The 27,150-nt window shown below is 42.1% G+C and overlaps 2 protein-coding genes and 1 long non-coding RNA gene across 6 annotated transcripts in view; 1 reads left to right on the top strand and 2 right to left on the bottom strand.

The window, feature by feature from the left end:
* LOC112232811 (spermatid perinuclear RNA-binding protein-like) overlaps positions 1 to 8,701 on the bottom strand; it is a 35,245-nt gene extending 26,544 nt beyond the window's left edge. For 2 of the 3 annotated variants that reach the window (XM_024400044.2, XM_024400042.2), the window contains exons 1-2: positions 8,563 to 8,701; positions 3,259 to 3,432 (exon numbers count right to left, since the gene is read on the bottom strand). In XM_024400044.2, the coding sequence (XP_024255812.1) occupies positions 3,259 to 3,261 (3 nt within the window). In that variant the 5' untranslated portion in view covers positions 3,262 to 3,432; positions 8,563 to 8,701. Of the gene's footprint in view, positions 1 to 3,258; positions 3,433 to 8,324; positions 8,361 to 8,562 lie in introns of all 3 variants that reach the window. The other variant, XM_042320460.1, reaches the window with a different exon arrangement.
* A 44-nt stretch (positions 8,702 to 8,745) lies between these two features.
* LOC112232812 lies at positions 8,746 to 11,455 on the top strand. Its single transcript, XR_002950698.1, has 3 exons — positions 8,746 to 8,834; positions 9,556 to 9,634; positions 11,324 to 11,455. It is a non-coding gene; the product is annotated as an uncharacterized LOC112232812 (long non-coding RNA).
* A 2,630-nt stretch (positions 11,456 to 14,085) lies between these two features.
* On the bottom strand, positions 14,086 to 24,909 carry cfap157 (cilia and flagella associated protein 157). 2 transcript variants are annotated; one of them, XM_024399996.2, is made up of 9 exons: positions 24,648 to 24,909; positions 23,979 to 24,250; positions 22,091 to 22,244; positions 21,731 to 21,998; positions 21,430 to 21,560; positions 20,721 to 20,871; positions 16,768 to 16,946; positions 15,151 to 15,309; positions 14,086 to 14,911 (listed from the first exon to the last, which is right to left on the bottom strand). In XM_024399996.2, exons 1-9 carry the CDS (start codon positions 24,800 to 24,802, stop codon positions 14,776 to 14,778), a joined length of 1,605 nt encoding a protein of 534 aa, XP_024255764.1. In that variant the 5' UTR covers positions 24,803 to 24,909; the 3' UTR covers positions 14,086 to 14,775. The 2 variants fall into 2 exon arrangements, with proteins under 2 accessions (XP_024255764.1, XP_024255762.1); XM_024399994.2 differs by having other exon boundaries at positions 14,086 to 14,916; positions 24,648 to 24,908.
* Positions 24,910 to 27,150: the final 2,241 nt, after the last annotated feature.

Below are 27,150 nucleotides of genomic sequence, written 5' to 3'. Positions count from 1 at the left end.
ATTACTGTTGTTAAAGCAATCCAAAAATGGCCCATTATAAATCGCAATCTGGGTCAGGTGGGCATCATTTGAAAGCTTGTTCTGACCAGCGAAGTTATAAAATCTTAGTGTTAGACTTTAACAAGGCAATTCTGACTAACAGATTGTAATTCTGGTGCAAATAGAAAGGAGTCATAAGTGCATTCAGGTGTGTGTTTTCTGTGGCAAGGTTTCTTCACAATAGACAAAACATTGTGTTCAGAACAACCCAAGGTGTGGCGCCATGTCATCTTATAACTGTACATCAAACATAGTGAACATAAACGTTGACACTGTATATGACATGAGTTTTATATGGAAATGTGAAGTGTACATTTGGACTCTTTGGCTTGCTTCAGAAAATATTCCCACCCCTGACATTTCCCACATTTTGTTGTGTTACAGCCTGAATTTAACATGGAATAAATTGCTTCTTTTTTATATCAATGGCCTACACATACACACAATACCCCATAATGTTAGAGGAATTACATTTTGCGAAATTTTTGCAAATGAATAAAAAATGGAAAGTGTCAATAAGTATTCAACCGTTTGTTATAACAAGCCTAAATAAGTTCAGGAGTACAACTGTGTGAAAACAAGTCAAATAATAAGTTGAATGGACTCACTGGTGTTTGAAATAATAATATTTGGCATGATTTTTGAATTACTACAGCATCTCTGTAGCCCACACATACAATTATCCATCTGTAAGGTCCCTCAGTCAACCACTGAATTTCAAACACAGATTCAACCCCAAAAAACAGTGAGGTTTTCCAATGCCTCGCAAAGGGCACCTATTGGTAGAATGGTAAGAGTTGACAAGCAGACATTGAATACCTCAGAGCATGGTGAAGTCATTAATTACACTATGGATCCTGTATCTAAACATCAAGTCACTACAAAGATACAGGCTTCCTTCCTAACTCAGTTGCTGAGTTGCCGGAGAGGAAGGAAACCGATCAGAGATTTATTTCACCATGAGGCCAATGGGGACTTTAAAACAGTTAAAGTTTAAATAGCTGTGATAGGAAAAAACGGAGAATGGATCAACATTTCAGATACTCCACAATACTAACCTAATTGACAGAGTGAAAAGGAAACACGTACAGAATAAAAAATATATATTCCAAAACATGCATCAAGGCACTAAAGTAATAATGCAAAACATGTGGCAAAGCAATTAACTTTTTTGTCCTGAATACAAAGGTGTAATGTTTGGAGTAATTCCAATACAACACATTACTAAGTACCACTCCTCATATTTTCAACCATAGTGGTGACTGTCATGTTATGGGTTTGCTTGTAATCGTAAAGGACTGGGGATGGAGCATGGTTATCTAGCAATGATCAACAACCAAATGAGAGAGATTGAAGAATTTTGAAAATAATAAAATCGGCAAATGTTGCACAATGCAGGTGTGGAAAGCTCTTAGAAGGACTTACTTAGAAAGATTGATTCTAACATGTAGTGGCTCAGGGGTGTGAATACTTATGTAAATGAGATATTTTTGTATTTAATTTAATACATGTGCCAAAATGTCCCCAAAATTTTTTTCCCACTTTGTTGTTATGGGGTATTGAGTGTAGATTGGTAAGAAGAAAAATAAATATAATTCATTTTGAATTCAGGCTATAACAAAATGTGGAATAGGTCAAGGGATATGAAAACTTTCTGAAGGCACTGTATGACATCAAAGCAGGTATTTATTATAATCCTCAACGTATCATCTTTCAAAATATATCGAGTCCTCTTAAATTTACAGCATTTTCCTCACTCAGACAATTTGTTTTGCAAAAGTTGCCGAATTAGCGGGAGAGATGGGTGCAACTTCTTATCGTGTGCGGTGCTTAATTTCAGAACGGCTGTCAGTCAAAACCCATAGAGCGATGTGAAGAGCACAGCCTGGGCGCTGACGTAATTTATTTAATATTCCGGTACAGCTAATGCGTTACTATTGAGGCGCTTATCAGTTCCCAAATCTCCAATTTTCAAAGGTGTAAAGGGCTACTTTAGCAGCTATTTTAGATTCAGTTTTATTCTTAGTGTAAGTCTTAAAATATACTTTGGTCTTAGTCACTTTAGTAATTTCATTCTTTGGTTTTAGTTATTTACCATCTAGTTTTAGTCAGTGCATTTTTTTTCCCATTAAATAATTTAGATTTACCTCTTACTTGCATCATGTGCACACAGCCTATTATAGCCTCATATTCCTTAACTGACAACATTGTAACCAATGCCAGCCAAAATTAACCACAGGCTATAGGATTTAGCTCTGATTCTCTCTACATAATAACCGTCGGAGGGGGGTAAATAACATTGATTTCCTTTTAAAGGGGAGAATATGAGCCTTCCAACAAAGCCAGAAGTATTACTGTACTCCTAATATTTCAGTGAAAAGCATTTGTTTTTCCAATCAGAAAAGGCAACTGCAACACGCAGATAAATGACAGCGCACATGGTAAAATAGAGCTTCGATGTGATCAGAGCAAAAGTGGCATATATGAAAGCAAAGACATTCAAATAGATGATTGTTTCTAATTGAGGTTAGTGTGTTACAATTGAACAGTCCTGACTGTGCAGGCAATTCTAAATAATCAGTTCAAAAGAGACCGAAGTGTCCGGGAGCTGTGTGCGTGTGGGAGAGCTAGATAAACGCAAAAACCCTGTGAAACAGAAAGATGTTATCAGTCAATGAGAGGATTGCATGATATATTCTGCACAGGGATGCCTGCTTATGATTGGACAAAACAGATGAGTTTCATGTCTACTTGAATGTCCATTAGTCTCACGTGGAATTATCGTCTCGTTAAATTTCATTAAAGTGAAATTAACACTGCAGGGAAAATCACACCTCTACATCAGAGAGAGGGGTGCACATCAACAACCAAAACAAATACATTACACATCACCTCTGACTCTTTCTCTCTCCTCTCAAACAACCGGTCTTTATGTAAGAACTGACATACAGAAACATACACACAGACCCAAAATACATTATAACCACAGACAAAGATAGCCATCTCAGACAGACATACTCACACTCAGACAGGCACACCAGTGGCTGATGGGAGGTGCTATAGGAGGACGGACACATTGTAATGGCTGGAATGGATTCAATGGAACGGAGTCAAACACGTTGTTTCCATGTGTTTGGTACCATTCCATTGAATCCATTCCAGCCATTATGAGTTGTCCTCCTATAGCTCCTCCCACCAGCACACAGACAGAACACTCACCATCTCTAGAGGAGAGGACCACAGACCTCTGGTCTAGAAGTGTGACTGGTTGGGGTCCAGGTCAGGACCAGGTTCCCTTAACTCTGCCTCCTCATGCAGTCAACTCTGACCCTTCAGCTAGCTCGTGTCCCATGTGGCAGAGATACAGGTAAATCAGCACAGCTGTGGAAAAAGCTGTGGGATACAATGATAGGCATTTAGCACACTGTATTGCCTGACGACAAATGGAATTCTTCCGCTGCTCTGTCGTTCGCTACATACTTCAGTCTGAGACTGCAATCACTGAAGTTAGTTGTTGTGATGTCAAAATGAGGAGTATTGTACAACAACAAAAAGTAATTAGCGATTAGATCATCTCTACCCAATGCAGAATTTTCAAAACGGCTCTTTACCCACGTGTGTTCTGGCTCAATCCATCGGTTTCTGGGACCAATCAGAACAGTTAGAATGTGTCTGCGTTTTACAAATCGTCAGAGGGGTACTCTGATCCAGGGTAGGAAACGGTGTAGGATCTTGAAATCTAAAACCCAGGATGGCACTGCTCAGGTAGCCTCATTTCCAACTTTTAGAGAAGTGGTTTGTCTGCACTTCCCCTTCCTGTCCTCTATTTGGAGGTTATGTGAACCCAGGGAGGTTTATTTTGGGGTTGTGTTTATTTAGGTCATTTTCACTGCAGTAGACTTTATGAGCTGGGATTTTATGTTGGCAGAGGACTTCTTCCAAATGACATTCTGTCTGCACCATGTTACTGGCCAGGACAGATGAGCGCTCACTGAATAAGGCCTATTTAGCCTACAGCTATCTACTTCAAATGGTGCGTCGCTCAACATTTGATGTATGACAATGTCAACTTCTCACTTAGTAAATCACATTGTTAAGATGATTTCAAAGTTATAACTTACGCCAATTCCATAACTAACCTTGGATCATACAGTCCTGGAGTCAGATCGTAAATAACTGGACAAAAAAATATATATTTAAGTGTCAAATATGCACTAGTGGACGAGTCAAATTCCGGAACTTAAGAGTACACAAAGTCCTAATCCATGTTCATGAAACCAACTATTTTAAAGTAACTTAGTGCAATTTAGTCCAGGGGGGAAGCTTTAATCTGTCTGCGAAATTGGCCCTTATGTAACAGAGGCACAGCTGGCTGCTTTAAAAAAAAACAGATTAGGCTAAGTGGTACACAATTTGAGCAGCGGGTAAGGCATAGAGCTCTCCATTTTGGTTCGCTAACAACTGCTCTTATTCAACGGGATTGATAAAGTAGTCTAAAGTGTCTTGATAGTGACACAGGAGGTCTCCTTCTCAAAAGGCCAAACCATCTGCCCAAGGACTCTCCAGTCCACTCACTTACAGGCTACATGAGGACAGTTTTGTCTATTCTTATAGTAATGTAACTTAACTTGCATGTTCATTTGAATGAAACAACTGGCCTAGAAGATGTTGTGGTTCCCTCAAATATTTCATTGGTTCTCAAAAGCGTATTTATAGAGTCCCGCTGTGTCAGACTGGGCAACACATCCCTGATGGGGACTGCACAAACAACTGTATCTGTTATGAAATGTCCGGCTTAAAAGGAAAACACATTTTATATTTAGGATTATGCCTTCGGTAATACATTAATGGATCTATGAGAAAACAGTGCGATGTGCTGTAGGCATACAGCATACGTACAATGCTCTTATCAAAGTCTGTTCCTAAAAGCAGCTCAGAAAGGGTGTGTGTATGCATGTTCGTGTGCGCGCACTCGTGTCCTCATTTCAGGCCTAGCTGATTTCCTATTCACACACACGCCACAGTAAGAAATCTGAATGTTAAGGTTGGGTTTGGGTCTATGAGTCTATAGGAGCTGCAGCAGAGTACCCCTGTCCTGACCTGAGAGCTATCCTTGTCTATTTCCCAGGTAATGGAAACATCATGTTCCCATGCATGAGTGAGCACTGAACAGCAGCAATCACAGTCCCATCCACTACACCTCATCAGACAGAGCCACATCGGCTCTGATGACGGTACTGGGGAGGACAGAGAGCAAACAGGCAGCAAACGGTGCAAGTAGGCCAACATGGACAAGGCAGAGAGACTACCATAGATGAATCTGTGCCCAAAACACAACTTTCATGCAGATCAAGTGGACACAATCAGGACAGCTTACATATAGGCTTGTAGACCTCGAGATTGAAGCTCTGAATTGGCTTCTGATTCAGACTCACCATCCGTGAGACTATTATCCACCAAGTCCATTGGACAAGCAGCAGGCCAACCTTGGGGGGATATCTTTACAACAACTCTGGATTACGTGTGCGTGTCTAAAGTTTAAACCACTGCTTACATAGCTTTAACACTTAACTGGTGCCGAGGTAAAAGACTCAACCACTGTCACCACCACTACCAAACCTTCAACTAACTAGCCTGCAGCAACCAGCGAGTCAGTGACTACCCCAAGGGACCTAGAAAGTCCTCCATGGGAGAGCTGAAGGGAGAGCTAAATGTGTCAGAAAGAGGAGAGCCTCTTGGTGCTTGTTCAAAACAGTGAAAGAGGAGAACATTGTGCCTGTTCAAAAACTCTGGCATGAATATTTCAGTGCCAGTAAAACAGTCGGTAAAAAAGCCTCTTTGGCCCGGAAGGTCCTATATCAGGGATGCTGAAAACAGTTAGAGGCAGACTTCATGAGCAGTACATTACAGTGCTTAAGTCCTATATCAGGGATGCTGAAAACAGTTAGAGGCAGACTTCATGAGCAGTACATTACAGTCCTGAAGAAGACATGTGAGGACAAAGGAAAGAGTCTGTCGAGGCGTAACTCGCTGGTGTTTATCGGAGGTTTGACATCACCTCAGGTAGGCCTATTTATTCACACACCTGCTCCAAACCAGGCCTACCATTGTGACAGTAACAAGAGGCAAATCGAGTTCTCGCCTTCATATGGAACTTAATTTGGGAATTTGGTCAACAATGTGGCTACTCGCTAGTAGTGTAGCTACAACCTGAGCATGATAATGCATTGCAAACCTCTTACAGGTGCAGTAGAGAATAATCTGCCCACACATGCTCAAACTGTTTTCATTTTTCATAGCACATTAAATAGTTGCCCCGAGGTCATTCAATTCTGCCGTCTCTTTGGGTAAAGCACACATTTCAGACAAGGCCAAATGAGTGTTCTAAGTAAGACTTCGCTATTCCACACCATATACACTTGTTTCAGGCATCCTCCTCCCTGTGTGTGGAGAGTAGAAAGGGGGGGGCGTCATGTCTATAAGAGCACACCTAGTGATCAGCATTTTATTAGTCATTATGGGATACTGTCTTTGATTCAGCCACCCAACAATAAGCCAATAATCTTCAAAGATTTTGTGTGCACACACGTGTGTAAGAGGAGATTAAAAAATCAGCAATTCAGCAATAATATCTTAAGAGATCTTACCCTTCAAGTCAGAGAGAGAACATTCCATCCATTAGGCCTTGATGACTGCCAACACTTAGTTGAGGCAGATATGGTTTCAGTTTAACAGTTAGGCTATGAAGGGACTGAATTCCAAAACATCCCCTTCTGAGCAGCGGAGCCTTGGGCATGGAACACTGGAATATGTTGATAGCAGGGAATTTGGGTGCTTTCAAAATGTATAACTATGCACACCCACAAACAGACAACCCATCATGTATTACGAAAAGGATTGAAGCTAAAACAGGATCATTGAGATGGTTTAGTGGTCATTGTAGATGTACCATTGATCAATGGAATGAAATTAATCTATTTCAAAGGGGTCATATTACGAGTCCGAGGTGTCCATTACTGGACTCTTCCTTTCAACCCATCTATCCTGCTCTTCAATGACATATCTGCTGGTTATAGTATGGCTTCTCCTATTACTGAAAAAGTAACACCCAAAAAGACTGGCAAGCAAAAACTGCATCACCACCTCGGCACTGTTGACAGTAGCCTCACTGTTAGACGCGTGGTTGAGAAAACAGTGGTGTACTCTGTATAAACAAGACGCATAACACTAATTGCAAAACAAAATGTCACTCACACACTTCTCATTTACAAGCCGTGCACTCTATGCCCGTTTAGTTTAGCTTGACTGGGCCAGGGAGCCTGTGGAAATTAGGCTCCGGTTACCGTTTCCATTCTATAGGCAAGGACCAGTACCTGCTACAGTCTGTGCACTCTGCTGCTTACTCTGAAGTAAAGCTGGGACGATAAAACATTATCGACACCGACCATAACGAACACTTATCGCAGGCATTTTGCTGATATCGTTCCTTAGGTTTACTAATAATGGTGATTGTTAATGGCTACAATCAAACTTGTAGTAGCAGTGGTTTAAAAGGGTCATTTAAAAACCAAATTAAAAATTAATCCATATCGCCCAAGTCTACAGTCTTGTACAGCAGGGGTTCCCAAACTTTTTCACTCAGGGCCCCCTTCCAGCATTGGGGAACATTCTGCACCCCCCTCCCCCCTCCCTTTTGCACACACATACATACACCACTTTTATTTCAATGTGCACAAGCACTGTTCATGACAAAAACTGTTCACACTCATCTTGTTGGTGGAGAGAACATTTTGCAGGTTTAAAGCTTATTTCATGCAATTCTACACATTTTGTCATGGGGTGCAGATAAAATGTTGCAGTTTTGCCATGTCTTATGTGTGTTCATGTGTTATTTGAGGGACAAACATTACAGCAACATCTATGGACAAAAAAAAACAGAGCAACGTTTATTTTGCAGACATGGGCAAGTTGATCTGTACATTTCTGACAAGTTATAAATAGCTCTCTAAGGTCTGCAATGACAAGAAGAAAACTTATGATGCACTACCCAATTTCGAAAGTGTACCTTGTGCATTCTACTATTACAACTTTCAGGAGTAAATTGAGATAAGTTGCATGATATGACAGGTGTACTTATACATCAAACAACCGCAAGTGAAAATATAAATACACAAAACTCGAACCAACATAAAAGTCTATTTCGTCCTCTTTTCAATTTGTTTCTGACAATCCTTTTGAATTGTGATATTACGTTAACTAGCTAGGCAAATGGCATGGCTTCCTACCTTGACAGACATCAATGATTAGATCACTGAAAGTCACTGGAAAATAAAAACATCCAGAAGAGTGCATGTCATATAAAGGGGGAAATAACAAGTAGCCACCTATCATGTTCAGAAAACGTTCGGAATTTGCATGCTGCCTTGTTAAGTTGCTAGCAGCACCGCTGACCAACAGTGCAGCAGGATATGCATCCTTGCCTGCGCTATTTCAAGCAAAATTTGGCATTGAGTAAATACTTACATAGTTACAGTTCTTGAACCAAACCAAGGCAACACATCCCAAATATTTCAATGGTAGCTTTTTACTGGTAGGACTTCGTGTTTGCGCAACCAACTCCGTTTTCATCTCGGTTTGGGACAGCGTGGATTCAGCACCCGACAGCACACGCTTGTTTCTTGGTCACAACCGTGTCAGGCGCGCTCACTGACCGTGGCAGCAACGAAGAGCGGAATGGTTGCGCACGCGCGTTATGGTTGTTCAGCGCTAAAACGCAAGACATATGACTGCATTTGGTAAGCAAATTATGCCTTGAAGAATTGGACTAGGCCTATATGATTGTGTGAGAATGAATATGACTGAAAATAAGTAGTGGGTGCTTGCTTTTTGTCCCAACATTTCACAGTGGGAATTATTCACAACCTTGAACAAGTCAATAAAACATAGGCTAGGCCTACAGAAACGGCATGGAATTAACCAGTTACTTAAATACAAAGTCAATCAGCACAATAATTACATCCACCCCTGCACAATAAGACCAGGACATAATGTCAAACCTCAATGGTAGGAAAATGTCAGCTGTGGATATAATAGACATGTTACATGCATAATTATACAGTTTGTTAAATAACATCCATTAGTATATAGTTTCAGCTGAGAGTCTCTTGCACACTCCTTTCACATACACTCTGATTATGAGAATGAGTTATTGGCCTCACTCTGACAGCTGATAATTTAAGCCCTGTGTGCATCACCTCCAAACACACAGACACACACACAGGCATTGGTGATGTTGACTCTTAGTCTGCAATATCATCAAGATCAATAGTTTGCTCTTTGCTTGATCTCCAGTGTCGGATCATTCATACACTGAATGCCCATGACTGTTTGATTCACTGTGCTAGACGTTATGGTTTTCAATTGTCATATTATAATAGTATCTTGTTTCATACGATAGTACTGTACTGTGCTATAGAACGGTCTTGTTTCAGTGCAGTGAGATTGCTTGTGGTTCAGCTCCATCAGCAGAAGGCTCAGCTGGAGGGAGTATGACGTGTTCTCAACCTGCGTCAGACAGCAGCAGGTGTACCTCAAGGTGAGACAGCCATTGCACTGCAGAACAAGATCAGCAAACATGCAGGGGTTTGACAATGCGTGTAGACAGGACACACTGCAGTGCTTAGATACACAGGTAGTTGTGTCTCTGGTATTAATCAAGTCACATCACACCTTCATATCTACAGGTTATGGAATGCGGTGTGTATACAACGATGTCCGAAAAATAATAACTCCTATGATTGAATCTTTCAATGCTAAACACTGCAATTATAGGAACCGTATACGACCATCTGGGTGTTCTGTAGGATAGTAGACAAGGAACAGCTATTTTCAACACTTACAAAATGAGGTGAAAAAGAGAGTATATAGAAGTGCAATGTGTTTCATCTTATCCTGTAGTGTGTGATTTCACACACCAGCACCGAGTGTTTCTGCAGACACACCTGGCTGATACTGTCTGGCTTTATTGTAGCTGTCAAGATTTCTGTTGAAGTCAATAGCAGCAGTATCTCCAAGCTCTTAAAATTATTGTCTGTATGTAGTTAATTTGTTCGAGATCATCAAAAGGGTGATGTATCATGGGTAAATTGACTGATTTACAAATATTATTGAGGAGTTATTTATGATGCAAGGTGATTTGTAGAACAGTCAGTCGGCAGTCGCCTGGGCTAGGGGGTGTTCGGGTCGGCAGGGGGGAACTCATAACGGCTTTCAACTTACTCTTGAAAGTTGTAAGAGTAGAATGCACAAAGTGGAATTTCGATATTGGGTAGTGCATCATCAGTTTTCGTCTTTTCATGTCAATCATTCCACACCTTAGAGAGCTATTCATAACTTGTCAGAAATGTCCAGATCAACTAGCTCGTCAGCTAGCATTTTTTAGGTAGGTTTTTTAGCCCATAGACCCATGTTTAAGTCACTCAAATATCACATGAATACACATTAGACATTGCAAAATGTATAGAATTGCAAGAAAATTAGCTTTAAAACTGAAGAAAGAAGAATATTCAGTACATGCGAGTGCCTTGATTACTTCTGGAAGTTTGTTTTGGCTATTTCGGCATTGTTCATTATCCAGCATCAAGTTATTTTTACTCTATACTTAAGACATTGGTTTGAATCTTGGTTGTGCTTTTAGATTTTGAGAAAAATCACTGCAAAAACTGGATGAATCAACATTGTTTCCACTTCATTTCATTGAATCTACGTGGAAAACTGATTGGATTTTAAAAACGTCATCCATAAACCTTTTGTTGATTTAACATTGAATTCACATTAGTTGACAACTCAACCAAATGTAAATCAAAACTAGACGTTGAACTAGACGTCACTTCCCTCATTGACTTCTCAAACCCCAAACCCCGGCCTGCTGTTTGGTCTGCTTCGCAAGCGATCCCGGATGTCTCGCGATGTTGCGCCTCTGGTTTTAGAAACTCTGTGACACAACTAATAACAACAACACTGAACAGCCCATCCAGATGTTAGAGATTAGCCTAGCTTTATCCCTCTCTCTCTCTCTCTCTCTCTTCCTTTCTCTCTCGCTGCCTCTCTTTCTTGCTGCCTCGCTCTCTTCCTCTCCATCTCTCCCTCTCTCTACCCCCATTCTGTTTTTTCTCTCTGACACAAACATTTCACTCATTCTCTCTTTGTCAGTGTCACCTTCACCCTATTTATTCATTTTTCAATCCAACCCACTGTATAATTTCTCCTGGTCTTTCCTTCCCAGATACCTACACAGCAGCTTGGCCTTCACCTCTGCTGTGAGTTCCTATCAGGGGATCAGGACAGAGAGAGGGAACAAAGCAGAGCAGTCTGCTAAATCAACAGGGGATTGCTACTGGAGTGGTGACAGGGCGTCAACTGCATTGGGAGAGGGGGGTGCTACCAGGCCAGTGAACACATTACATGTAACATTAAGAGCTGTAATATGTGATACAGAAGGAGGAAGCATGTTGATGTGGAAGGGAGGGGATGTGAATGATATCACTGTTCCCAGTATATTGAGGTCATCTCAGTGTTTCAAATTAACTTGAGTATTTAAAACAGATTTTTATGTGAATTGGAGATAAAAAAACAAATCTAATAAAATACATTCCTCCATAAAAATCCCTTTTTCCTCCATGTTTACTCTGAAGCAAGCTGGAGCAGTCATACAGATGTGTTTCTTTTTACTTTACTCAACCCCAAGAGAGATGGATCCTGGCCCCAAAGCAAAGGAAAACCACATGAAGTCCTGAATTAGATCTGGGTATAAATAATTGATGGGCTGCTGCATGTTCACAACGACTCTGCTGATTCATGGGCATTCAAGGTCAAGAGGAAATGACTGCAGCTATAGGGAGAGAAAGAGGATGGATGGCTAACACACCTTACTGCTGTTCAGCTGACAATAATATGATAATAATATCATTATGGACACTTTTATCCAAAGCAAATTACAGTACTGTCAACACTGACAGTGACACATATATTCAGCATAAGTGGCCAATGAGAGCTTTGAACTCACAACCCTGATGCTACAAACACCTTGCACTGACCTAACACACTAGCCATTGAAAAATGTATGAATGAGGAGTGAAGACTATGAGAGATCCCTGATCCATTCAATCAAAACCTGTACTGAACTCATGCATCATTGAAGTATCATCGATACTGAACACATACATAATTGAAGTATCATCGATACTGAACACATACATAATTGAAGCATGGCAGGAGAGCACTGTATAAAAATAACCATGTACTTGATTGCTATGCCAATGCCTCAGTCTCAGTAGACTGCAGTTCAGTTGCCACTCATGCATCTAGTATAGATGCCCATACTAAGAAAAAAAGGTGCTATCTAGAACCTAAAAAGGTTCTTCGGCTGTCCCCATGGGATAACCCTTTGATGAACCCTTTTGGGTTTCATGTAGAACCCTTTCTACAGCGGGTTCTACATGAAACCCAAAGGGTCCTCCTATTGGGAACAGTCGAAGAACCCGTTTGTAAGCCTTTTTCTGAGTGCATCCTACACTGGGTTAGCCTGGCTGATGCGACTCACATGGTACACAGCAAGGGAGTGCTGTTAAACACTGGTATGGACAGGAGAGCATTGATGGTGCAATATTCACACAGAAATTGTCTTGAGCTTTGATTGGTTCTCTCAGTTTTTTTTCCTGGGGTTGAGACATCTCATTGTTTAGATTTGAAAATTCAACAGTTGTTTTGGAAGGGGGCGGCACTCAGGGGCTGTGTGGCTGTCCATGTGGGTGTTTGGTTCTCCTGTCTTTCTCACTCAATCAGAAAAAACACAGCTCTCTTCATTATCAATGCATTGTGCCTACAACATAAAGGAGCCTTTCCAGACTGTAATCAGGAAGACTTCGAGTTTGGTGTCAGCCAGACTAACGGTGGGTAGCTTACCAATCTGTTTTAAAAACAGCTTCTGATAGCTCTGAGTCTGAAATGGAACCCTGTTACCTTTTTTAATGCACTACATTTGACCAAGGCCCACAACCTATTCCCTATGTGCACAAAAGTGGCGCACTACATAGGGAATAGGATGCCATTTCAGATGCAGCCGGACTGCCTTTGAAAAGGAACTGAGAGGTCCATCTGTCTGCTGTTGAAGGGAAATAAAAGAGGACATTGGTCAGCTCATACAAACCTTTTGTTTTCCTTTAAGCTCTAGCTGCACCTAGGTGGTTCCAAGCAGCAAAATGAGGAAGGAACCATTTTAATAGCCCGGCCTGGGACAAAACATTGTGTAGATCCAGCAAGGAAAGATCTACATTCTCAAAACCTCACTGGCCCAAGAAATAAATCATTTTATCAGGGCTGAGAAGACAGGTATGTTCACCTGGGAATTACTGCAGAGGAAGGTGATAAATCACACCAATTAAAAAGAGCTACTGCCTGTAATGTCTTCTCATGACCCATCAAATTATATGTCCCTACAAATGAGACACTGATTAATTTAGGGAGAGATATTTTTAACTAGCTTTGACAGGTAAAGACATCATCAAAGCACGTTGAATTATGAAAAAGAGATACGATACAGCTGAACATTTACAGGGTAGTAGTCCCAAAATGTTTGCAATGAGCACACAAAAAGATATCTAAGAAATGTCCCCATCCACATTCCCGTATTCACATGCATCTAGTCACAGAGCTTTCATATGACAAAGATGTAAACATTGCTGCTGTTGAAACACAAGCACCATTGTGCCTGGGGTCCCATAGAGTCACTTCAAAAAAGAAGTTGCCTCCATCAGAAAGGGATACAAAGACAAAGAGTTTAGATAACAAGAAGATCAGGATTTAATCAATACGTCAATGCATAAAATCAGGACGTCATGTCAGCTCTACAATAAAGGTCTGTGAGATTGCCATTGTCTCATTATTAAAATATATATTCTATGGGGAATATCCTCTCTATGATCATATGTTTCTAACACCCTTGGAACTTGTGAAGGTCTAAAAATGATTTGATAGGTATAGTGTACATGGTGTGCAATGACAGCTTTTATTCGTCTGAACAAGTGAAAATGTAACCCTAATAAATTAACAAGCTTACATCTCAAAAGGCAGATGGTAATGCAGTGATGGGCCCATTTTAATTTGATAAACCAGATGTCCTCATTGACTTTGTGTTTATTTGCATTATAGAGACTTTGACAATGTCAAACACCAGACTTCACTTAATGTAAAAGATGTACAGTACAACAGCCCACATTCTGTCCTCATAACAACCATTGAACCTTGTAAAATCAGCCTTATAAAGATCAGCATTTTAAAAGTATTTTCCTCTGTTTATTACTTCATGAACTACATACTGGATTTAGTAGATGGACAATTGGCTTTGTTACAGTATCACCTTTATTATTTTGAGTATACATTTCTAATGTTTATTGTTTGGTTTTAGTCTCCAAATAAATTTGACCTAAATCATAACACAAAATAACAGAGCCTTTATTAGATTTCTAGAGATAAAATTATAGTGTCTGGTCTTTGTCTGCTTCAGTACAACATATTCTAAGAGTTGCTCCTGCCACCTAGTGGCTGGAAAATAAACAGAATTAGTCATGTCATTCCAAAAAGTGAGCATAACCATGTAGCAACATTTATTTTTTGTTGAAATGTCCCATTAAAAGGGGTTTAAATCCCAGTCCCAGTCCTGCCTATCTGAGGATGGATTCAGTGGCGCTGCCCCTGGTTGGAGAGGGCCTGTGGGGGGAAAGCAGGCTCCCTCTGGGAGGGTCCCTGAGTGGAGGAGCCAGGCTCTCTGGACCAGAGGGTTTGGATGGGCTGGTCCTCTTCTGGGGTGGTGAGACTTTCCTGACAAACAGAGGCGCTACGGTCACCAATACATTGACACAAATCGGTTTACATTTAAAAAATCCACTTAACATAAAACATCCCTCTGACCATTGAATTAAATAAAAACATTCCCCACAATAAAAACATGATCTACTGTAACTAAGTTACAATCTATATTAATATATACACTGATGACATTGCATTTCCTAATCTAAGAGTATTTTTGGCAAGCATAAAATGCAGCTCAATCACCTGTGCAATTGAAGGCGGGTGCTCTTGGAGAGGGGTCCCATCTTGGACAGGATGTTGTTGTAGTTGTGTGTCCGTCGCGGTACGAGGCCCAGGTCTCCTGTCTTGAAGTGAGACAGCTGGGTGGTGTCCTTGAGAAGAGGACCAAGAAGCCCTGATGATCTGGAGGAGGGTGTAGGAGACAAGTATGCATGTCATTTAAGAAACATAGTGAGCTAGAGAAATGCACTATATATACAAAAGTATGTGGACACTTTTTCAAAATTGGTGGATTTGGCTATTTTAGCCACAACCATTACTGACAGGTGTATAAAATCAAGCACATGCCATGCAATCTCCATAGACAAACATTGGCAGTTGCATGGCCTTACTGAAGAGCTCAGTGACTTTCAATGTGGTACCGTCATAGGATGCCACCTTTCCAACAAGTCAGTTCAACAAATTTCTGCCCTGCTAGAGCTGCCCTGGTCAACACTAACTGCTGTTATTGTGAAGTGGAAATGTCTAGGCACAACACACAGAACAGGACTGCTGAGTGCTGAAGCGCGGACCGCTTAAAATTGTCTGTACTCGGTTGCAACACTCACTACCGAGTTCCAAACTGCCTCTGGAAGCAACGCCAGCACAAGAACTGTTCGTCGGGAGCTTCATGAAATGGGTTTCCATAGTCGAGCAGCTGGACACAAGCCTACGATCACCATGTGCAATGACAAACGTCGGCTGGAGTGGTGTAAAGCACGCCGACAATGGACTCTGAAGCAGTGGAAACGCATTCTCTGGAGTGATGAATCGCGCTTCACCATCTGGCAGACCGATGGACGAATCTGGGTTTGGCAGATGCCAGGAGAACACTACCTACCCGAATGCATAATGCCAAATGTAAAGTTTGGGGGAGGAGGAATATGGGTATGGGGTTGTTTTTCATGGTTTGGGACCTTTAGTTCCAGTGAAGGGAAATCTTAACGCCATCATACAATGACATTGTAGACTATTCTGTGCTTTGTGGCAATAGTTTGAGGAAGGCCCTTTCGTGTTTCAGCATGACAATGCCCCGTGGACAAGCGGGCTCCATACAGAAACGGTTTGTCGAGATCGGTGTGCAAAAACTTGACTGGCCTGCACAGAGCCCTGACCTCAACCCCATCGAATCGAACACCTTAGGGATGAATTGGAGTGCCGACTGCGAGCCTAACATCTGTGCCCGACCTCACTAATGTTATTGTGGCTGAATGGAAGCAAGTCCCCGCAGCAATGTTCCAACATCTAGTGGAAAGCCTTCCCAGAAGAGTGGAGGCTGTTGTAGTAGCAAAGTGGGGACCAACTCCATATTAATGCCCATTATTTTGGAATGAGATGTTGGATGATGTTGACCATGTAGTGAATCTTGAGCTTCTTGATAATCATACCATATGGCAACAATGTACTAACTCTTGCAACATAAAAAAATAAACAGTAATTGTTATGGAATAATTATGTTGCTGTAGTTCTGTATTGACAGCTTTCTCCAAGACTGTGCTAATGTACAGAGTAAACCTGCACAATGGTTACTAGTGCACTAGCTCACATCTGCTACACTAGCATTAGATGAGAGGAAGGCAGTATGTAGGCAGCCTCCAGTACCTTCCTGGGCCAGGACCGGTCTTGAGCACGTGGAGGGAGTCTCCCTCTGGGATGAAGTCCTTCATGGCAGGCCCTTTCCCCAACAGAGCAGCACTGTCCAACACAGCCAACAGCTTCTGCATCATTTGGTTCCTCCGGACCAGAGTCTTCACCTCAGAGTCCTCCTCTTTAGGCACCTCCTGTTAGGATAGGCGAAGGAGTTACGTTAGTGCTACTAATCGCAATGTGACATTTCCAACTGGTGAGCAAATGCGAGGTAAATCTAACCACAAGTGTTAACTACTCATCTCAATGTGGAAACATTTTACACACGTGTTTATAACTAAAGTAACAAAATTCTGACTCATAGCTACAATGTAATGACACAATAATTGCTTCAGGAAACAGTTTATAATACATAGAAGACTATCTACACACATGCAATGTTTACACCAGTGGAGGAAGGGGAGAACCATCCTCAGTGAATTTTAGAAAAAATCTCAATTGAAAAAACAAGTTAAGTCCTTTTTAGATCAAATCGTATTAGTCCCATGCGCCAAATACAACAGGTGTAGACCTTACAGGGAAATGCTTACTTACAAGCCCCTAACCAACAATACAGTTTAAAAAAAATATGAATAAGAATAAGAAATAAAAGTAACAAGTAATTAAAGAGCAGCAGTAAAATAACAATAGCGAGACTATATACAGAGGGGGGTACCGGTACAGAGTCAATGTGCGGGGTCACCGGTTAGTTGAGGTAATATGTACATGTAGGTAGATTTATTAAATGGATTATGCATAGATGATAACAACAGAGAGTATCAGCGGTGTAAAAGGGGGGCAATGCAAATAGTCTGGGTAGCCATTTGATCAGATGAACATCTAATCAAATGGCTACCCAGAAGCCTCTTGGACCTAGACTTGGCGCTCCGGTACCGCTTGCTATGCAGTAGCAGAGAGAACAGTCTATGACTAGGGTGGCTGGAGTCTGACAATTGTTAGGGCCTTCCTCTGACACCACCTGGTATAGAGGTCCTGGATGGCAGGAAGCTTGGCCCCGGTGATGTACTGGGCCGTACGCACTATCCTCTGTCGTGCCTTGCGGTCGGAGGCCGAGCAGTTTCTATGCCAGGCAGTGATGCAGCTAGTCAGGATGTTCTTGATGGTGCAGCTGTAAAACCTTTTGAGGATCTGAGGACCCATGCCAAATCGTTTCAGTCTCCTGAGGGGGAATAGGTTTTGTCATGCCCTCCTTATGACTGTCTTGGTGTGCTTGGACCTTGTTAGTTTGTTGGTGATGTGGACACCAAGGACCTTCAAGCTCTCAACCTGCTCCACTACAGCCCCGTCGATGAGAATGGGGGTGTGCTCTTTTTCCTGTAGTCCACAATCATCTCCTTTGTCTTGATCATGTTGAGGGAAAGGTTGTTGTCCTGACCTCCTCCCTATAGGCTTTCTCGTCATTGATCAGGCCTACCACTGTTGTGTCATCGGCAAACTTAATGATGGTGTTGGAGTCGTGCCTGGCAGTGCAGTCATGAGTGAACAGGGAGTACAGCAAGGGACTGAGCACGTACCCCTGAGGGGCCCCTGTGTTGAGGATCAATGTAGCGGATGTGTTGTTACCTACCCTTACCACCTGGATCGAGTTGCAGAGGGAGGTGTTTAGTCCCAGGGTCCTTAGCTTATTGATTAGCTTTGAGGGCACTATGGTATTGAACGCTGAGCTGCAGTCAATGAATAGCATTCTCACATAGATGTTCCTTTTGTCCAGATGGGAAAGGGCAGTGTGGAGTGAAATAGAGATTGCATAATCTGTGGACCTGTCAGGGTGGTATAAAAATTAGAGTGGGTCTACAGTTTCTGGGATAATGGTGTTGATGTGAGCAATGACCAGCCTTTCAAAGGACTTCATGGCTACAGACTTGAGTGCTACGGATCGGTAGTCATTTAGCAGGTTACCGTAGTGTTCTTGGGCACAGGGACTATGCTGGTCTGCTTAAAACATGTTGGTATTACAGACCCGGACAGGGAGAGGTTGAAATTGTCAGTGAAGACACTAGCCAGTTGGTCAGCGCATGCTCGCACAGTACACGTCCTGGTAATCCGTCTAGCCCTGCGGCCTTGTGAATGTTGACCTGTTTAAAGGTTTACATCGGATGGGGCGGGGGGGGGCGTGATCACACAGTCTTCTGGAACAGCTGGTGCTCTCATGCACGTTTCAGTGTTATTTGCCTCGAATCGAGCATAGAAGTAGTTTAGCTCATCTGGTAGGCTGGTGTCACTGGGCAGCTCTCAGCTGTGCTTCCCTTTGTAGTCTGTAATAGTTTGCAAGCCCTGACACATCCAACAAGCGTCAGAGCCAGTGTAGTACGATTTGATCTTAGTCCTGTATTGACACTTTGCTTGTTTGATGGTTCGTTAGAGGGCATAGCGGGATTTCTTATCAGCATCCGGGTTAGAGTCCCGCTCCTTGAAAGCGGCAGCTCTAGCCTTTAGCTCAGTGCGGATGTTGCCTGTAATCCATGGCTTCTGGTTGGGGGTATGGTCACTGTGGGGACGACGTCATCGATGCACTTATTGATGAAGCAAATGACTGATGTGGTGTACTCCTCAATGCCATTGGAGGAATCCCGGAACATATTCCAGTCTATCCTAGCAAAACAGTCCTGTAGCTTTAATCTGCTTCATCTGACCACTTTTTTATTGATTGAGTCACTGGTGCATCCTACTTAAATTTTTGCTTGTAAGCAAGAATCAGGAGGATAGAATTACGGTCAGATAAACCAAATGGAGGGTGAGGGAGAGCTTTGTATGCATCTCTCTGTGTGGAGTAAAGGTGGTCCAAAGTTGTTTTCATCTGGTTGCCCATTTAACATGCTGATAGAAATTTGGTAAAACATATTTAAGTTTCCCTGCATTAAAGCCCCCGGCTACTAGGTGTGCCGCCTCTGGGTGAGCGTTTTCCTGTTTGCTTGGCGGAATACAGCTCATTCAGTGCGGTCTTAGTGCTAGCATCAGTCTGTGGTGGTATGTAGACAGCTACAAAAATACAAATGAAAACTCTCTAGTTAGATAGTGTGGTCTACAGCTTATCATGAGATACTCTACCTCAGGTGAGCAAAACTTCAACACTTCCTTAGATATCGTACACCAGCTGTTATTTACAAAAAATACATAGTCCGATGCCCCTTGTATTACCAGACGCCGCTGTTCTGTCCTGCCGATACAGCATATAACCAGCCAGCTGTATGTTGATAATGTCGTTGTTCAGCCACGACTCCGTGAAGCATAAGATATTACAGTTTTGAATGTCCCATTGATAGTTTAATCTTCTGCGTAGGTCATCACATTTTATTTTCCAAAGATTGCACATTTGCTAGCAGAATGGAAGGAAGTGGGGGTTTATTCGATCGCCTACCACTTTTCAGAAGGCAGCCTGGCCTCTGGCCCCTTTTTCTCCGCCTTCTCTTCACGCAAATGACGGGGATCTGGGCCTGTTCCCGGGAAAGCAGTATATCATTCACGTCGGGCTCCTCGGACTTGTTAAATTAATTAAAGGATTCTGCCAGTCCGTGGTGAGTAATCACAGTTCTGATGTCCAGAAGTTATTTTCGGTCATAAGAGATGGTAGCAGCAACATTATGTACAAATTAGTTAAACAACGCTAAGAAACAAACAAAAAAACACAACTGGTTAGGAATACGTAAAACGTCAGCCTTGTTCTCTGCCGCCATCTTATCACACATGACACCAAATAATTGATTAAAACACACTGTTTTGCAATGAAGGTCTATAGTAGCCTCAGCAGCACTCTGTAGGACAGCACCATGGTGTAGCCGGAGAACACCTAGTTTCAGTCCTCCTCTGGGTACATTGACTTAAATACAAAACATAGGAGGCTCGTGTTAAACGGCACCGACCGCCTTTGGTTTACACTGCTATGATTTTGATTCCTAGCACTTCTTTACCATGAGGGCCTGTTTCAGGGCGAATGCAGCCGCCTGTAGGATGGTCTCCAGTTGTCCTCTCACGTCCCTCTCCTCCTCCAGCGCTCTCCCCAGCCTGTTTGCCTCGGCACAGTTCCTCCCTGTCTCCTCCGACAGAGAGGCCTGCACCTGCCTGTAGGAACAAACCAGAAGGTTGGGGTTAATTACTAATTCAGTTCTTCAATATCAATTGGGTTAAAAACAAAAGACAGAAATCATACTTTTCAGGAAGTTCCATGCATGCAGTTCCATTGAAATTCAATAGATTTTGTGAGAATTAGTTTGACTGTTAATTGAACATATCTCTCACTCGTCGCTGGCATTTGAGGCCTTCGTGTAACAATAAACTGACTAGGGGAGCACCTGACATTCAAATGTCACAGTCACAGGCTGAATGAATTATTATTTCTTTGTCTGACATGAATAAGAAATACTGTATCATTGTTACACATTAATGTCAGTTAGCCAGGCAAAATACTAATTAAATCATGTACAGGGCCGCAGTCCTGCTGGTTTTGGTTTCTCCAAGGCATTGATCAGTAAATTACACTGACTGCTCAGAGAACAGTCACTGAATGACAAGGAACAAAACCAGCAGACACTGCGGTTTACCAGGACCAGAATTGTGGACCCCTGATGTACAAAACAGGAACTCTGGAGAATTTTTGAATTCTGAATGGAAACATCAGACCTTAGGGCATGCATCTCTGCCAGCAGTACAACATGATCCTTCTGCAGTTGTTGATGCTCCTCTTGAGCCCTAGCATACTCCTCCAGCTCAGCCTGCATCTGCTTACACTTCTCTGTGAGCTGATGGATCACCTGATGAAAAGAGAAGAGGAGCAGAGAGGAAGAGCAGGGTAACCTGTCAGCAATCAAATCAGGCTTCAGACAGGTCCTGTCATTATCATGTGGAGGTGTTGATACACCAAAATCATGCAAGCTGACAATCATGACAATCATCGCTCTCACCCCTTATCCCTCCACAGTACCTTCTGGTTGCTGAGGCTCTTACGGGTCATCTTGTTGAACAAGGGCTCCAGGACCTCCATCTCTCTGCGGATATGCTTCTCTTTATCCCTCAGATCCTCGTTCTCCTCCAGCAGCTGCTTGCTCTTGTCTGACAGCTGACTAAGCTGGGCCGTCACAGACACATTCTCGTGGATGGCCCTCATGGTCGTCTCTGGCATCTTCCTGTCCGACACGCGCCGAAACTCGGCTGCCACCGCCGCCACGTGCTGCTGCATCTCCTTCTTTAGTCTAGAGGGGGCAGGGAGGGAGGACAGCATGAGCAGGAGCTCATGACCAGATCATACAGTGTACAAATGGTTTCTTAACATAATGGCATTGACCTGTCATTGTCCAGCACAGCCTTCCTCTCCAGGCTGTAGATGACTGTGTGGTGCTCCTGTCTCTGCTTCCCAAGCTGCTCCTCCAGGCCTTCCAAGTGGGCCATCAGCTCCTCCTTTTGCACACGGAACTCCTCGAGAGCTGCTAGCTTACCCGCTGCATGGGGATGGAGATAGGAGTAATACAATTACAGTTGAAGTCGGAAGTTTACATACACTTAGATTGGAGTCATTAAAACTTGTTTTTCAATCCACTCCACAAACTATAGTTTTGGCAAGTCGGTTAGGACATCTACTTTGTGCATCACACATGTAATTTTTCCAACAATTGTTTACGGACAGATTATTTCACTTATAATTCAATGTATCACAATTCGGGTGGGTCAGAAGTTTCAATACACTAAGTTGACTGTGTCTTTGAATAGCTTGGAAATTTCCAGAAAATGATGTCACGGCTTTAGAAACGTATGATAGGCTAATTGACATAATTTGAGTCAATTGGAGGTGTACCTGTGGATGTATTTCAAGGCCTACCTTCAAACTCATTGCCTCTTTGCTTGACATCATGGGAAAATCAACAAAAAAAATGGTAGACCTCCACAAGTCTGGTTCATCCTTGGGAGCAATTTCCAAACACCTGAAGGTACCCCGTTCATCTGTACAAACAATAGTACGCAAGTATAAACACCATGGGACCACGCAGCCATCATACCGCTCAGGAAGAAGACACGTTCTGTCTCCTAGAGATGAACGTACTTTGGTGCAAATCCATCCCAGAACAGCAGCAAAGGACCATGTGAAGATGATGGAGGAAACAGGTACAAAAGTGTCTATATCCACAATAAAATGAATCCTATATCGACATAGCCTGAAAAACCGCTCAGCAAGGAAGAAGCCACTGCTCCAAAACCGCCATAAAAAAGCCAGACTACAGTTTGTAACTGCACATGGGGACAAAGATTGTACTTTTTGGAGAAATGTCCTCTGGTCTAATGAAACAAAAATAGAACTGTTTGGCCATAATGACCATCGTTATGTTTGGAGGAAAAAGGGGGATGCTTGCAAACCGAAGAAGAACATCCCAACCGTGAAGCACGGGGGTGGCAGCATCATATTGTGGGGGTGCTTTGCTGCAGGAGAGACTGGTGCACTTCACAAAATAGATGGCATCATGAGGAAAGGAAAATTATGTGGATATATTGAAGCAACATCTCAAGACATTAGTCAGGAAGTTAAAGCTTGGTCGCAAATGGGTCTTCCAAATGGACAATGACCCCAAGCATACTTCCAAAGTTGTGGAAAAATGGCTTAAGGACAACAAAGTCAAGGTATTGGAGTGGCCATCACAAAGCCCTGACCTCAATCTTATAGAAAATGTGTGGGCAGAACTGAAAAAGTGTGTGTGAGCAAGGAGGCCTACAAACCTGATTCTGTTACACCAGCTCTGTCAGGAGGAATGGGCCAAAATTCACCCAACTTATTGTGGGAAGCTTGTGGAAGGATACCCGAAACGTTTGACCCAAGTTAAACAATTTAAAGGCAATGCTACCAAATACTAATTGAGTGTATGTAAACTTGGAATGTGGGAATGTGATGAAAGAAATTAAATATGAAATAAATCATTCTCTCTACTATTATTCTGACATTTCACATTCTTAAAATAAAGTGGTGATCCTCATTTACCTAGGACAGGGATTTTTTACTAAGATTAAATGTCAGGAATTGTGAAAAACTGAGTTTAAATGTATTTGGCTAAGGTGTATGTAAACGTCCAACTTCAACTGTAAATGATCAAAGTTTGATCAGACATTTTAGAGCTGGTTTTAAATAAAAGTCTGGTGGTGGATCATGTGGATGGAATGTTATGGTGTCAAGGTTCTTAGTATCTTACCAAGGACCATGTTCTCTGAGGTGAGCTTGTCCTTGTTCTCCTGGAACTCTTGGCGAAGTTGACTGAGCTGCAGCTCAAAGGAGTCCTTCTCAGCATCCTTGGCCTGCTGCAGTCCCACCAGTCTCTCCAACAAGTCTGTGAGCTCATCCTCCTTCTGGGCCAGCGAGCGCTTCAGGTAGAGCACAATGTCTTTCTTCTCCTTCTCAACGGTGAAATACTGAGAGGAGAAGTCCTTCTGTTGCACCTCCAACTCATCACATTTGTGCTGATATCTGCAAATATGAGGTGAGAAAATAGGATGATGGTGGGATTCAGTCATGGAAACTTGATTGGAATATTTAGTTTCATATTCATGATTTAGTTTCATATTATTATGGTGTATTTTGTTTTAACCGTTAATGTGCAGTATTTTATAAATAACACATATTTTTATGATTTGCATTAGTCCTAACTGATTCGTGTTTGATTGCCAATTTTACGCACATGCACCGCAGTTTTCATAACGGCAATGGGTTCTATTTTGTCATTATGTGGTTATATTGTTCCAACAATAATCTGATGGTGTCAGTGCGTGTTGACTCGCAACATTATTTCTTATTCAGAGGATCAGAGATTAGCCTAAATATGAATAGAAATTATCTGTGCGGACCACCCAATGAAAACTCTCACTTTTCCAATTGTTCCTCCAAATCTCGTATCTGCGACCGGTAGAAATCTTTTCCACCTTCAGACAATGCGTCGTCAAAACACGTTTTGTCTCCAAATCCAATGATCTCTTTTTTGGTTGATTTATCTCCGCTTTTCTTTCCATTCTTTTTTGGCATATTTGCAATGAAACTTTGTGATTGCACTATTAAACAACTCGGCAACCACAACACCCGTTGTTACCAAGAGAATGACGTCAGGTGCTGACCCGTTGAATTGGAATGTTAGTCTGCGCCAAGTATCCCTGACTGCAGTGTGCAGTTCGGGGCCGGGCTCGACGTTTGACCCCGCCCACTTTTTTGTTGGTCCGTTGACAGTCCCACACTGAATACAAACACACAAGTTTGTACAAGGCACACGTTGAATACAAACGTATTTCATTTTTGAAGATCATAAGAAATATTATATAAAGTGGTACCAACATATGTGTTGTAACGCTTTTTGCTTCATCCTATATTTGAGGCCAGCTACTGATATTGTTGCAGGGAACAACAGACTTGTCATGTACTGTTGAAATTGTGCTGATAAATGTCATAACTTTGTAATTATATTATTTAATTGAGTATATATATATATATACACAGTTACTACCCATCCTGATTTATACTGCTATTTACTTTCCACATGAGAATGGTGATATACCATACAGACAAGCTGAATGTGCTTTGTACATGAAGTTATACCAGCTCCAGTACAGAGATCAGAGACTCGGGTGACTTCTACGTCATCTTTACTAAACAACACAATTAATCAAAAGTGTTGGAAAAACTTGTCAATAATCAACTGACTGGCTTTCTTGATGTCTATAGTATTTTCTTGGGTATGCAATGTGGTTCCGCTCAGGTTATGGATGTGTCACTGAAACTTTAAAGCTACTAAATGATGTCACCATTGCCCTTGATTCTAAGCAATGTAGTGCTGCTATTTTTATTGACTTGGCAGAAGCTTTTGATACGGTAGACCATTCCATTCTTGTGGGCTGGCTAAGGAGTATTGGTGTCTCTGAGGGGTCTTTGGCCTGGTTTGCTAACTACCTCTCTCAAAGAGTGCAGGCTGTCTCAGCCACTGCCTGTCACCAAGGGAGTACCGCAAGGCTCGATCCTAGGCCCCACAATCTTCTCAATTTACATCAACAACATAGCTCAAGCAGTACGAAGCGCTCTCATCCATTTATATGCAGATAATAGTCTTATACTCAGCTGGCCCTCCCAGGATTTTGTGTTAAACGCTCTACAAATAAAGCTTTCTTAGCATCCAACAAGCTTTCTCTGCCCTTAACCTTGTTCTGAACACCTCCATAACAAAAGGTCATGTGGTTTGGTAAGAAGAGTGCCCTCTCCCCACCGGTGTTATTACTACCTCTGAGGGTTTAGAGCTTGAGATAGTCACCTCATACAAATACTTGGGAGTATGGCTAGATGGTACACTGTCCTTCTCTCAGCACATATCAAAGCTGCAGACTAAGGTTAAATCTAGACTTGGTTTCCTCTATTGTAATCTCTCCTCTTTCACCACAGCTGCCAAACTAACCCTGATTCAGATGACCATCCTACCCATGCTGGATTATGGAGATGTAATTTATAGATCGGCAGGTAAGGGTACTCTCGAGCAGCTAGATGTTTACTATTTGGCCATCAGAAATGCCACCAATGCTCCTTATAGGACACATCACTGCACTCTATACTCCTCTGTAAACTGGTCATCTCTGTATACCCATCGCAAGACCCACTGGTTGATGCTTATTTATAAATGCCTCTTAGGCCTCACTCCCCCCTATCTGAGATACCTACTGCAGACCTCATCCTCCACATACAACACCCGTTCTGACAGTCACAATCTGTTAAAGGTCCCCAAAGCACACACATCCCTGGGTCTTTTCAGTTCTCTGCAGCTAGCGACTGGAACGAGCTGCAAAAAAACACTCAAACTGGACCATTTTATCTCTTTAGTCAAAGACTCAATCATGGACACTCTTACGGACAGTTGTTGCTTCTTCATGTGATGTATTGTTGTCGCTACCTTCTTGCCCTTTGTGCTGTTGTCTGTGCCCAATAATGTTTGTACCATGTTTTGTGCTGCTGCCATGTTGTGTTGCTACCATGTTGTGTTGCTACCATGCTATGTTGTCGTCTTAGGTCTCTCTTCATGTAGTGTTGTGGTGTCTCTCTTGTCGTGATATGTGGTTTCTCCTATATTTCTTTTATTACATTTTTTAAAATCCCAGCCCCTGTCCCCGCAGGAGGACTTTTGCCTTCTGGTAGGCCATCATTGGAAATAAGAATGTGTTTTTTACTGACTTTCCTATAAAGGTTATATAAAACAACAAATGTTTTTACCTAAACATGCTAAAATCATCAGATATAATTCATAGCAAACAGTGCACTGGGGTAGTAAGGATTTATTAAATATAACAGATTAACTGGAATGACAATCCCTCTCATGGAATGGGTTGCCAAAAATAACTAAC

This window comes from Oncorhynchus tshawytscha, linkage group LG04 (assembly GCF_018296145.1).
Source record: "Oncorhynchus tshawytscha isolate Ot180627B linkage group LG04, Otsh_v2.0, whole genome shotgun sequence".
Taxonomy (NCBI): Eukaryota; Metazoa; Chordata; class Actinopteri; order Salmoniformes; family Salmonidae; genus Oncorhynchus; species Oncorhynchus tshawytscha.
This window is presented reverse-complemented; position numbering and strand designations above follow the sequence as displayed.